The following is a 13,003-nucleotide window of genomic DNA, read 5'->3' on the forward strand; positions in this document are numbered from 1 at the left end:
TATTAGAGGTATAAGGAAAAAAAATGAGTAGTTGGATAATTATAATGATATTTATTTGAGAAATTATTAACAATATATTTTTTATTTGTATATGCATATTTAAAAAAAATTTATGTGTGTGAAAATACACAATTAAATTGTAATTCAAAAGAGAATTCGACCTCCTACAACCAGCATAGACCCAACATATTATTAAGCTTAAAACAAATCTTAAAGTGATGCTTTTTAAAAATTAATAATAATATCTTTTGATAAAAGAATAAAAATATTTTAGAGATGGATCTTAAAAAATAATTATATATGTATATCTTTTAGAGATAAACCTTTTAAAGTGAAATTTTAAAAATGTAAAAAGTGACTTTTAAGTTATAGAATCTTGAAAAAATTATATAAATATTGATATAAAAAAAATTGAAATGATTTGTTCGAAGATGTAAGGGCTCATGATTTCATTTTATTGAAATTACTCCATTTAATTTTGTTTATATATATATATATATATATATATATATATATATATATATATATATATATGTATGTATGTATGTGTGTGTGTATAAAAGTAAAAGTAACCTTTGATTCAATGTATATTGATGTTAATGTTTTGTAATTTTATTAAAATATAGTTACAACTATTGGGGAGTTTTTAACATCGAGGAGCACTTCACATAATGGGTAGTGAGTAAGTCACATAAGTGAGCTTGACACTACAACATATCCTAAAACCTTAAGGCATTAGGTAGGTGAGTCTTTCTCACTTATATATTACTCAACATGCCCAACTCTAACCAATGTGGGACTTCACTTCACACTTGAATTCCAACACTCCCCCTTAAGTGTGAATCCCTTCCACATGGTCATGTTCTCTCTCGAGCGAAAGCTTTTCTTTCGTCCACGAATATTCAATGGTGGCCTCACTTGCACTATTATTGCACTTCAACGACACACGTCCTCCACACCTCTAAGGAGACTTTCAGTACAAGGGATGATCCTACTCTTGGATCTCCTGCCAATTCCATTCAGGATCCCACTCTTGGATCTAGCCAATACTTGTCTAAGCCGATCACCAGTCACTTGATCGAACCATCGGCTCTAATACCACTGTTGTAGACAGCAAACACAATAGAACTAACACTTGTAATCACACACACAAAGTAATTGAGTGTCAGGGAATTGAGAGAGAAGAATATATTCGAAGTATATTATTACAGAAAGTTTACATCCTTATATATCCATTATTTTGTAACTAATAATTGCCAAGCCATTTATAACAGTAACAACAACAAACTAATAGTTTAGGGACTACAGAAACTGAATTACTATTACAACACTCCCCCTTAATTCAGCTTCCCTATGCACTTGACCCCAAGCTTATTTCTTAGCTCTTCAAACCTTTCTTCTTTCAACGGTTTGGTTAGAATGTCTGCAATTTGGCTCTCAGATCTGCAGAACTCAAGTTTCAACTTTCTTTTACTTATTTGGTCCCTTAGGAAGTGGAATCGGGTCTCAATGTGTTTACTTCTACCATGTGCTACTGGATTTTTAGCCAGATTTATTGTTGATTTGTTATCCACCATTAACAACATGCCTTCCTCAGTCCCTGTCTTCAATTCTTCAAGCAAAGTTTCCAGACATAAAGCTTGACAGGCACCCATACTAGCTGCTATATACTCAGCCTCACTTGAAGACAAAGCCACAACAGATTGCTTTCTTGAGCACCAGGAAATTGGAGCATCTCCAAGCATGAATACATAACATGTGGTGCTTTTCCTGTCAACTTTATCTCCACACCAATCAGCATCAAAGTATCCAACCATACTGTGATTAGGACTGCTAAATTTATTAGGAAAAATTAGTCCATAACCAATTGTTCCCTTAGCATACTTGAGCAACCTCTTAACAGCAAGCAAATGAGATTGCTTTGGTGTCTCCATATATCTGCTCATAAGCCCTACTCCATATGCAATAGCAGGCCTCGTATTGCAGACATATCTTAGAGATCCTACCATTTTCCTAATTCCTATATAGAGTCTTGTCCACCATTTGATCTCCTTCAGACTTGTCAAGTGTATTTCCAGTATCAACAAGTGTTGAAACTGGATTGCAATTCAGCATCTGAAACCTTTCCAACACATCTGTAGTATATTTGCTTTGATGCATAAAAATTCCACCTTTAGTTTCCTTGAACTCTATTCCAAGAAAATAAGAGAGTTTTCCCAAGTCAGTCATTTCAAATTCAGCCTTCATATCCTACTTGAATGCATCAATTTCTTCAGCTTTGCTTCCTGTTAGTAATAGGTCATCAACATATAGACATACTATTGGCAAGTCACTTGGATCCCACTCTTGGATCCAACCAATACTCATCTGAGCCGATCATCAGTCACTGGGTCGAACCATCGGCTCTGATCCTAATGTTGGGGAGTTTTTAACATCGAGGAGCACTCCATATAATGGGTAGTGAGTAAGTCACACAAGTGAGCTTGACACCACAACATATCATAAAACCTTAAGGCATTAGGTAGGTGGGTCTTTCTCACTTATATATTACTTAACATGTCCAACTCTAACCAATGTGGGACTTCACTTCACACTTGAACTCCAACAACAATAAATGTGAAGGGTTAAATTGTTTTCAAAAATTTAATTTCATAGATACTAAATTTAACAATATTTATTGTTCTCATTTAAAATTAATAAATTCAAATTCTATAGTATGTTAACCTTTCAATATATTTTTGAAAAAAAAAACCAATTTTTATTTTAATATTATAAACAAGAAAATAAGATATTTAAGAATCAATTAGTTGTTTTCCCTTTTGAACATTATTCAATTATTTATTTACTTAATTTTAAAGATCATTTTTATAAAATTGATATGTTTATTTATATGGATATTTTAATAATAATCTTTGAACAATGTTCATCTCTTTTAAAACAATGTTTGAATTATAATATTTTAAAAAAAAATAGTATTTATTTAATGAAGAAGTAAATAATTAGTGGAGTAAAAATGAAATATCATGCAATTATCGCACTATATATAAATAATTACAATAATTTTTTGAATAACATTACATGAAATTATTACATAATAATAATTTAAAACTATAATAAATAATTCCATTTTTGATAGAGACAAATTATATATTAACATTAGTCAATAATTACTTCAAATATCATATACATGATAAGTTCAATAAATATATACTCATTATAATTTATAAACTTTATATAATCAAAATTTTCTATTATTAATTTAAAATAAAAATATTTTGAAATTATAAAAAAATATATATACTTAAACACATTAAACTCATAAATCCATAATTATTTTTTAATTATATTTATTAATTCTTATGATATAAATTGTTTTAAATCAAATACATAGACATCACTTGGGTTACCACACTAGTAACTTTGTAAAAGTCATATGATTACACAAACATCCATACAAATGTACAAAAAGTAAATATAACTAATAAATAGAAAGAAAGAAAAAACTAAACATAAAATAAGGTAGAGATAGTAAAACAAATCACAATACATGAGCATGAAATAATTAAAAAGATTAACAAAATGAACAAAATTACATTAATATCATTTTTTTTTACACTACACTAATGTCTCTTATAGATTACATTAAGAAGGGGAAAAAAGCTTTTTATTATTTCATGCTTGTATGTGTCCACTTGTTTTGACATTTCTATTATATTTTATACTTTATTCTTATTACTTTCATTATTATATTTTATTTATAACTTGAAAGTGATTGTAATTTTACTTCACAACTTATATGAAGATTTATGTTTAAGGTTTAATATTTTTAAATGGTCACTAAAAATTAATATTTTTTCTCTATATAAGTACAAATTAAAGTTTAAATTCCATAATTTTAGCTTAAATACAAATTCATTCCCTTTAAAATAAGATTATTTTCATATTAATCTTCTTAATTTTAATTATTTCCATTTAAGTCCTTTTAAATTTTAGTTATTTTTATTTAAGTCCTTTTTCAATTCACTTCTCATAATTTTCTCATCCAAAGTCTCTTCAAACTAGGGGTGTGCAAAAAATCCAAATTAATCTGAACCGATCCTTAACTGATCGATCCGTATTGAAAAATTCGATCCATTTTAAAAAAAATATGAATCGATCCATTTTATAAAATCGGTCCAGTTATCTGATCCATTTTTACAAAGTGGATCAGTTCGGTTTGGTTCGGTTTGATTTAAAAAAATGATTCATATATGAGTAAAAAATGAATAACTGCACCGAACCAAATCGATCCAATTTCAAAAAAACTGATCCATATTTAAAAAAAAAAAATCAAACCAATCCACTTCATAAAAAATGAATCGATTAATCGATCCACTTTTATAAAATGATTTGATTCAGTTCAATTTGATTTTTTCAAAAAATCGATCCATGAACACCTCTACTTCAAACCAACTAGGTTGGTGGTATAGGGCACATATAAAGACTTTTATTACTCTACGATATTTTCTAAGATATAGATAAAAAAAAAAAAAAAAGACTAAATTATTCTAAAGAATATTTTTTTAATTTAGGATTGTTGTTAACATTTTACATCTAAATTAATATATAAGTCAATATAACATATATATTTTTTATTTGATATACTCCTGATTCAAATTAGATTTTGGTATATTAAAAAAGAATATAAAATTCTGTATTATATTCGGTGATTAAAAAAATGGAATTAAAAACAATTTAGACATCTTTAGCAAAATAATTAATTTCAAAAATTGTAAAATACTATCTTTTGTTTTAATTATAAGTAACTAAATAATTTTTTCTTCAGTCCTAATTATAATCAACGTCATTAATTTTAAAAGTTACTCAGAGATGAATTTCTTTAATAACCTTAATTTATTGTTAACTTTATTTCATATTTATAACTAATATTAAATATAACAATCACTTAAAGAAAAAAATACCTTTAAAATAAAAATTTGAATTTATGATAAAATTAATTAAAAATAATCAACTAAATTATCTTCCTTTGTCTTGTTAATTTATCCTATGTTGCTTATAATTAGGATTAGATAGTAATAAAGATACCTCACCAAAATTAGGCAGTCTTAAAATATTAGTTACACTTAATCAATTCCTTCCAATATTATCATCAAGACAATATTATGTTATCATTTCCATAAATAAATAAATAAAAAACCAACATATAACACTTTTTTTTCACTATCATACATATTAACATGAATAGTAACTAAAACATTTGTTGATACCAAGCAAATTCATTTCGTTAAAAATATTTGGGCCTGAAAAGATTTACATCCTAAATAGACTAAGAACTTTATTAAAAATGTGAGTTTAGACTTATCTCTAATCAATTTGAAAGTCGGAAATTTATTTTCCAATAAGAACAAACCTTATTAACAAGACTTATTAAAATGATTTTGGTATTCTTATTTTAATTAATAAAAGTTGATTAATATTTATTTTAATTATTTGATATGCTTTGAATTATAATATAAGGTACTTTTATTAAAAGATTTATTTAAATGTTTTATTTAATTAATTAAGAGGAAAAAAAATTAGTAACTAAGGTCAAGTGTTTTAACTCAAGAAGGATTAAGAAAATAAATTTTAAAAGAGAAGTTTTAATCAATTTTTACGCATCTTCTCTTTTTATGTACTTGCTATTCTTTTTACATTTAGATATCAGAAAACAAGACCAAGAAAGGAATTACCCCAAAATCGATCATTCATCTTTTTCTACTCAACAAGGTAAGGGGAGAATGAGAAACTTCACTCAAGATGTGAGATGTAAGTTAAGTAGTGAGATTAGCCCACAATCCTATCTCTATTAATTGTCTGTGCATGAGGGGTTTTTCCCACTTGTACTCTTTTGCTGATATTCTTCTTCTTGTACATAATTAACAACATGAATTGTTTGGTTGTATGATTAATTGCATGTGTATAGTTGATAATTACATGATTTGAGACCTTTTATGGGTTCTCATGGAAAATCCTAAAGGAACTTGTTGTGATAGTTGAGCGAAGACATTGGTTTATGGGTAAATTCAATAGTGTAAGGTGTTAATGGTATGCTATAAAACATGTTTACAGATTGAATTGCATGTTTTGGTGAATTGGTGTGTGACTCATTTTTGCATTTTCCTATTGTGCATGTTGTTTCTGTTACAACGTCGGGTGCCACTTGAGACACTTCGAGTGTCGTTAAAGATGAGACCAAAGTTTGCTTTCAAGGTCTCTCACATCAAGCGTCAAATGACCCTTCTTTGGCATTGAAGCTCTATGGGGTTCCCTATGACGCTTCTGTCAAACATGAGCTAACTCTCGGCAAGTGTGGATGCTACATGAGCTCTCTATTGTCTTTTTTTTTGTGTGTGGTATAGACAAAGACCAATGTTGTCGTTTGGAGGTATCACACTAGGCACAGAACGTGTGTTGTCAGGTGCCATTATGTCTGTATATGTTGTTTGATGTTCCCTAGATTACATGATATTTTTCTTATGTTATGAAGTTGAGTTGTACATGAACTTATATACGTATAATTGTTAAAGTGGGTTAAAACCCATGAGTCAATCCGACCTACCACAGGTTTGAGCTAGATTGGGCCAAAAAAATTTGACTTGTTTCAATGATAAATAAAATTTGGCACAGTTCACTTATAACTCGACTCACCATGAGTCAACCCATGGTGAGTCAAGTTGACTCACGGGTTGACGCACTTAATATATTTTTTATTTTCTTTTATGTTTTCAAATGTTAATTTATGTGATTATACATTTATACCATTGACGAAATTTTGTACATACTACTTGTGAATTATAATAATTAGTGTCATTTTGATATTATTCATCAATATTTTATGTGACAACTTTGATTTTATATGTTAATTAAGTTTTGTGGATGATATCTAATTCTTTTTTGATATTTTATTTGTCCTATTTATTAACATAGTTGTAATTCTAAAATATAAGATTATAATATATATTTTTTATAAAATTCAATAACTTTTTAAAAAAAATTAATTTAAGTGAGTTAATCCACCGTGGTGAGCCAGGCCAAGTTGATTTTTTTTAAGCAGTCAACCCATGGTGGGTTGAGTGGAGTTTCCCACTTTGACAACTCTACATATACATGTGTATACGAGTAATTGATGAAGAATATGATATAATGAGATTTGTTATATGTGAATTATGAGATATATGAAATGTTATCCATAGAGTCTGTTTGACATGCATCATATACATAAAAATATTTTTTTTAAGGATACGATATGGAATACACCACAATTAAGGAATGTCTCCTTATGTAAAAGTTGTTGAATTCATGACAAGGAGGTTAAGAGGTGACACATTAAAAGACCCAAGAAGAATGGGCTAGACATGAAGATTTGGCTGTTTTAGAGCCTAGTGGACCCAATGGGCTTGGTGGACCCAAGTTGTTCTTCTCTTGGACCACACTCTAAGACACACTATTTGTACATATTATATTAGTATATAATTCATATATTTTGGTCTTGTATTTTGGATCACTTAGATTAGGATTTTTGGACCATAGGCTTATTAGGCCTATTTTTGGACTTAATAGGCCTTGGCTATTTTGATACCCAATATTGGGCTGATTTTGTTTCTTTTATTATTTTTTAGTGTTTGGTATAGTTTGGCCATTGTATTTAGGCCATTAGATTAGGATTTGAGAGTAAAAGATTAATTAGAAAAAATTAGCAAATTTAAGTTACATTTAGGAGTAATTTGAAATGCATTTAGTGCACATGTGCTAACCTAAGATTCATATCACATGATCAGCCCCAAATACATCTAAATTAACCCTAAATGCTACTTAAATTAAATTAGGCTGCACATTGGACAAAAATTGGCTGCCAAAGTATTTGAAATTCAAATTCTATTTGAATTTTCAAATTCTTGGCGCCAATTTAAGTTTCATGAAAGGTGGCACCAATTTCACTCCTATAAATAGAACTCTCCTAACTCCATTGTATTCACTTTTGAGATTATATTCAGAACATTGAGCTTTTAGCCAATTTTCTCTCTTCTTGAAAGTCCATTTTGGCGCCTAGATTTAGGAATCCTAGAAGGCTTCTAGGTTAGGCACCTTGTGAGCAATATTTTTCTCCTTTGGCTTAGGTGCTTCCCCCCTTTTCTACGTCTCAACCTTCTTCTCTGGACCTCTTCATGTCTAGAAACATCTGAAGAAAGATTCAAGGGACTTGGAGCAATTTAGAGAAGGAATTATCATCCATTTCTTCAAGAATTGTCATCAAAAGCTTAAGGATCAATCATTGGAAATAACTTGATTTGGGAACTTAACTATCCTAACCAAACCTTGATAGTATGTCCTCCTAGTGAGAGTGCATCGAGTGTGAATCAACATGTACTCCTAAACTACTCTACATATATTGTTAGTGACAATACACAAATGTAATGTTTATCTAGCACCACATACATGATAATATATAATTCGTATCTATTACATAATGCATCATGATTCATTTGTTATTGTTTATTGTTGTGACTACATAATTGTCATGATAGCATTTATTTATGTATGTTATACCTTGTTGTATGCCTTGTTTACATTTGAATATCCGATTTGCATTCTTATACCATAAGTCAAAGTGAGATATTTCTCACTTTCTTTTCTTTTGTGTTGTTTTCCTTTGATTGTTATGCAAATAATCTTCAACATGAGGTTAAAAATGTTAGTAATGAAGTTTAAACTTGAGTGTTGAACTTGTTCTAATAAGACATGTGACATCATGACTAAGTTAAACATAATTAAGATTTGTTTCATGTTATTAAATTTGATAACTTTAATTTTAATTCCTTTATAATTTTATTATTCCATTAAGCTTAATTTACAATTAAAATGTGTTTCTATCTACTTGTATGGATTTTGAGTTTATTACTTTACATGAGGTAATCCAATTATATATTGTGTTATGATACGAGCGATAGGAGATATCACAAAACCAAACACCACACTTAATTTGGTTTGGATAACTTTTTAATTCAAACTCTGAACCAAAATACAAGAACACCCATTAGGATCCAATTCATCGTATAAAAAGATGGTCTGTAATAAATAAATAAATAAAAGGACAAACCTATAGGCTTTGAGAGGGGGGCTTATCATCTTTTTGTGGGGTCAATAACATATTACAGTTAGATTGCCTGATTAAAAAAAAATGTATTCACGGTGATGATTATCTGATTCACCAGCAAAAATGGCCAAATTGAAATAAATAAATAAACAAAACTAAACCAAAGGCGATGGATGCAAAGAACCTACATTAACCACACAATCAAGTATCAAGTTCATCTCTCAACTTATATACTTTTGCATGTAGTTATTACTCTGCAACTAAAAAGGCCAATTTATCATGAAAAAACCAAGGTCCAAATCCATTTCCACCTCTTTACCTTTCTAAGAACAACAAATTATGCTAAAATGAGAGTCTACCGAGTAAAAACACCAGAAAATTATTTCCAACCGCGAAACTAAAACCAATGATCCATGCACGCTGTGAGACGACAGAAAATCTATTGTAGCCCTGAAATGAAGAAGGAAATGTGTTAGGGGGGTTTGGCAATGGGTAAATATTTTGGTTTGGGTCAAGACTGCAGAACAATAGATGCCCTTATGGGCTTTAACATGTCGCGTATTGAAAATGTGTTAAAGGATCACGTACTGTCGCAGAAAGGGTAAAGATCAATCTAAAAAGTAAGAGCAAATTAATGCCAATAACTTGATGCACAGAACAAGAAGTTTATGTCTTAATAAATAACCAAAATAACTTTGAGTTGAGTGAATAGTGTTAGCCGAAGCATCCCAGATAAAATTCATAATCATCTAATTATTATATCAGAAGGGAAAAAGGCTGCGTATTAACTTCACAGGACCCTTGCAGATATATTGTAAATTAGAAAAGTAAAAACAGGCACAGAATTTGGGTTCAAATGGTGGTAGGTGAGGGCAGTAGTGTGCAGTGGTGTACGCAAAAATATGTCAATGTCTGCAGACAATTTAGCTGTCACAGCTTTGTTTTGAAAGGTTAGAGCTCTTTAAGGAATTTATTTGGACTGATACTTAACAGGATGAACACTAATGATTTGTTGTAGGTGCACCGGCCTAATAACACCCTTCTTGCACAGTGCAATAGCTTGGCAGAAGTGTACTTTGTTTGAGCATTTGAACATGTCCACTAACCACCATCAAAATTTAATGGAGTAAAAACAAGCAAGAATATGGTCCGTTGAAGTGTGCTCTTGTAAATTTTAACAGACCACAGTTCATGAATTTCTGATCATCCATCTTTGTACTTCTTTTCTCTCAAGGAATTCTCTTTTGCCACTAAAAACAAAATTCAATTTTGCAGACAACTAAACCATCTCTTACAACTAATTTAAATCCATCAAAGCTAGGTATAAACCCCCAATGTATAAAGCCAAGGCAGAACAGCAGCAAGAAAAACTCACCTCTATTAACATAAACCTATCCATCTTGCAACCTACCCCACTAGTGGACACACAAACAACAAGAAACTAACATTCTTGGCCCTAAATAAGAAAGGTAAAAGGTACCACAAAAAATACTAATTATGCTCTCCGTCACTTGTTCTTTTAACAATTTCTCTAATATTAGGTAAAATCACATGCCGACCCTACAAAATAACATAAGTCCACCCCATTAAAAACATCGGCATTAAATTTCACTCAATCATAGAGAATATAAAAATGTATGTTGATAAAATTCCTCATCAAGCAATCGTTAACCAAGTATAAGACAACATTCAATGATCCTGCAAAGTTGAAAGAGCTAAACTGAAGTAACCTTGTTAATTCCATAGGAAAGCCCAATCATCAATTTTCCACTGACCAAGGAACAGGAATATTAGCAAAATGGAATACATATTTGTCACCCATTCTTTGGTCTAGACTCTGCTCTCCATTAATAATCCAAAAATCCAACTCCACTCTCTATTAACATAATCAGCATAAAATTTCGCACAATAGTGAAGAATGTTATAAAGAATGTTGCTGAAAGTGCAATGTCACCCGACGATTCCTCGAAGTTATAGTATCTTCAATAGTGCTCAATTAAGCAACCCACTTCAAGTTCTTAAGTAGGTCCCAGTAAGCCACATCACAGTTTTGCACCTCACCCAAATTACACTCCAATTGTACAATCCTTAAACAACCAACATTTTCATGCTTCTTCTTCACTTAATTTTGTTTCACCGTAAAATTTAATCTTTTTAAGAAATAAATTATTTCTTTCACTCATAAGCAACTGTTTCTTATATAACAAAGGGTCATTAAATTTAGGAAACCAAAATAAGAAACAAGCTTAAAAAAAACGGTTTCCTAGTTTAAGCAAACAACTTAAACAACTCCATATGAATTGCTCTTGGGACATGAAAAAAGGATAAAACTAAAGTAGTTTTTACTTTCTGAATTGTTTTCTGATCAAAATTGAAAATTTTCTGTAGTAACTTGCATAATAAAAGTTTGCATCAAATGTCAATGTAGAAAATCAAGAGTAAATGGTCGGTTTAGTCTTGAATTTGGAAAATATTATCATGTTAGTCTCTAAAACTAAGAAAACGTAAAATAAGTTTACAAAAGTAAAAATTGATAATCACGCAAAAAATGAGCAATTAAATTGATAATATTGTCATATATTCAAGAATCAAAACGATATTAAGTAGTTGAAGTTAGAAACTTGTTTAACATTTTCTTAGTTTCTGAAACTAATGTCAGATCACATCACTCACCACTTTCAGGGACTAAAGTGATTGTTTACTATGTAGGAAATCAAAAATCCAATTCTGACAAATCAAGACCAAAAAGCATGAACATATAAGTTTAAAGGCAACATTTGAATTACCCAGATGATCATCGAGGAGCACCAAGAGCCATGAGCATGTTCTGTCCTCCAGGCAGGTAAGAGACGTTGGGGGACTTGGCCAGCGTGGCGGCGACTTCCCGGGAGGCCTCAATCCTCCTGAGCTCGATGAGGCCCATCCCGGCGGAGGCGGTGGCGTCGGAGATGAGCTTGGCGGCGTCGCTCTCTCCCTCGGCGCGGATGATGGCGGCGCGGCGCTCCTGCTCGGCCTTCATGACGACGAACTTGGACCTCTCGGCCTCCTGCTGCGCGACCTGCTTCTGCTCGACGGCGCGGGAGAATTCGGCGCCGTAGGAGAGGTGCGTGATGGCGACGTCGTCGAGGAGGATGTTGAAGTCCCTGGCGCGGCGGATGAGGCTGTCGCGGACGAGGGCGGAGACGAGGGGGCGGTCGGTGAGGAGCTGGTCGGCGTTGAACTGGGCGACGACGGCCTTGAGGACCTCGTTGCCGATGGAGGGGAGGACCTTCTCGTCGTACTCGAGGCCGAGGTTCTGGACGATGAGGGGGAGCTTGTCGGTGTCGGGGCGGGAGAGGACGCGGAGGGTGAGGTTAACCATTTGGAGGTCCTTGGTGCCGGAGATGGAGGAGAAGGTGTGGGGGCGCGTCCGGATGTCGAAGATGTACGGCTTCTGCACCCACGGGATCAGGAAGTGGGTGCCTTCGCCCACCGTCGAGTCCAGGATGCCGCGGAAACGGTCGAACAGGACGGCGCGCTGCCCGCCGTCCACCGTGTAGAGAGTCGAGGAGAGGGCCGTGGCCGCCGCGCCCAGGCCCACGGCCGCGCGGGCGATGTTCGACAGGAAGGAGACGGCCGCTTGGTTGCTTCCCATTTTGGGGACTACCGGAGTAGGGTTTAGGAATGGGAGAAAGAGAGAGGAAGAGGGTTTTAGGTTTGGATTTGATTGGGGCTTTTTGGTGCTAGTTTTGGTTTTGATCGGGATCTTGGCTGGTTTTTATTTATTTATTTTTTTTTTTAAATGTAACTTATGTAAGTGAATCTATTATTTAATTACATTAAAATTTAATGAACTGAGACTAATATAATTAAATTTATCTATTTTTT

The 13,003-nt window shown here is 32.3% G+C and overlaps 1 protein-coding gene and 1 pseudogene across 1 annotated transcript; both read right to left on the reverse strand.

Annotated features, from left to right (window-relative positions):
- Positions 1–1,337: 1,337 nt before the first annotated feature.
- LOC145952749 (secreted RxLR effector protein 161 pseudogene) lies at positions 1,338–2,009 on the reverse strand (annotated as a pseudogene).
- Positions 2,010–9,306: 7,297 nt separating this feature from the next.
- Positions 9,307–12,877, reverse strand: LOC145952612 (prohibitin-3, mitochondrial). Its single transcript, XM_083065382.1, has 2 exons — positions 11,923–12,877; positions 9,307–9,586 (listed from the first exon to the last, which is right to left on the reverse strand). Exon 1 carries the CDS (start codon positions 12,768–12,770, stop codon positions 11,931–11,933), a length of 840 nt encoding a protein of 279 aa, XP_082921508.1. The 5' UTR covers positions 12,771–12,877; the 3' UTR covers positions 9,307–9,586; positions 11,923–11,930.
- Positions 12,878–13,003: the final 126 nt, after the last annotated feature.

Source organism: Cajanus cajan, chromosome 10 (genome assembly GCF_000230855.2).
Source record: "Cajanus cajan strain Asha chromosome 10, NIPB_CcT2T_4, whole genome shotgun sequence".
NCBI lineage: Eukaryota > Viridiplantae > Streptophyta > Magnoliopsida > Fabales > Fabaceae > Cajanus > Cajanus cajan.

Bases quoted from the DNA above. Each gene is read 5' to 3' on its own strand.
- LOC145952612 (XM_083065382.1), bottom strand. From the start codon at position 12,770: ATGGGAAGCAACCAAGCGGCCGTCTCCTTCCTGTCGAACATCGCCCGC.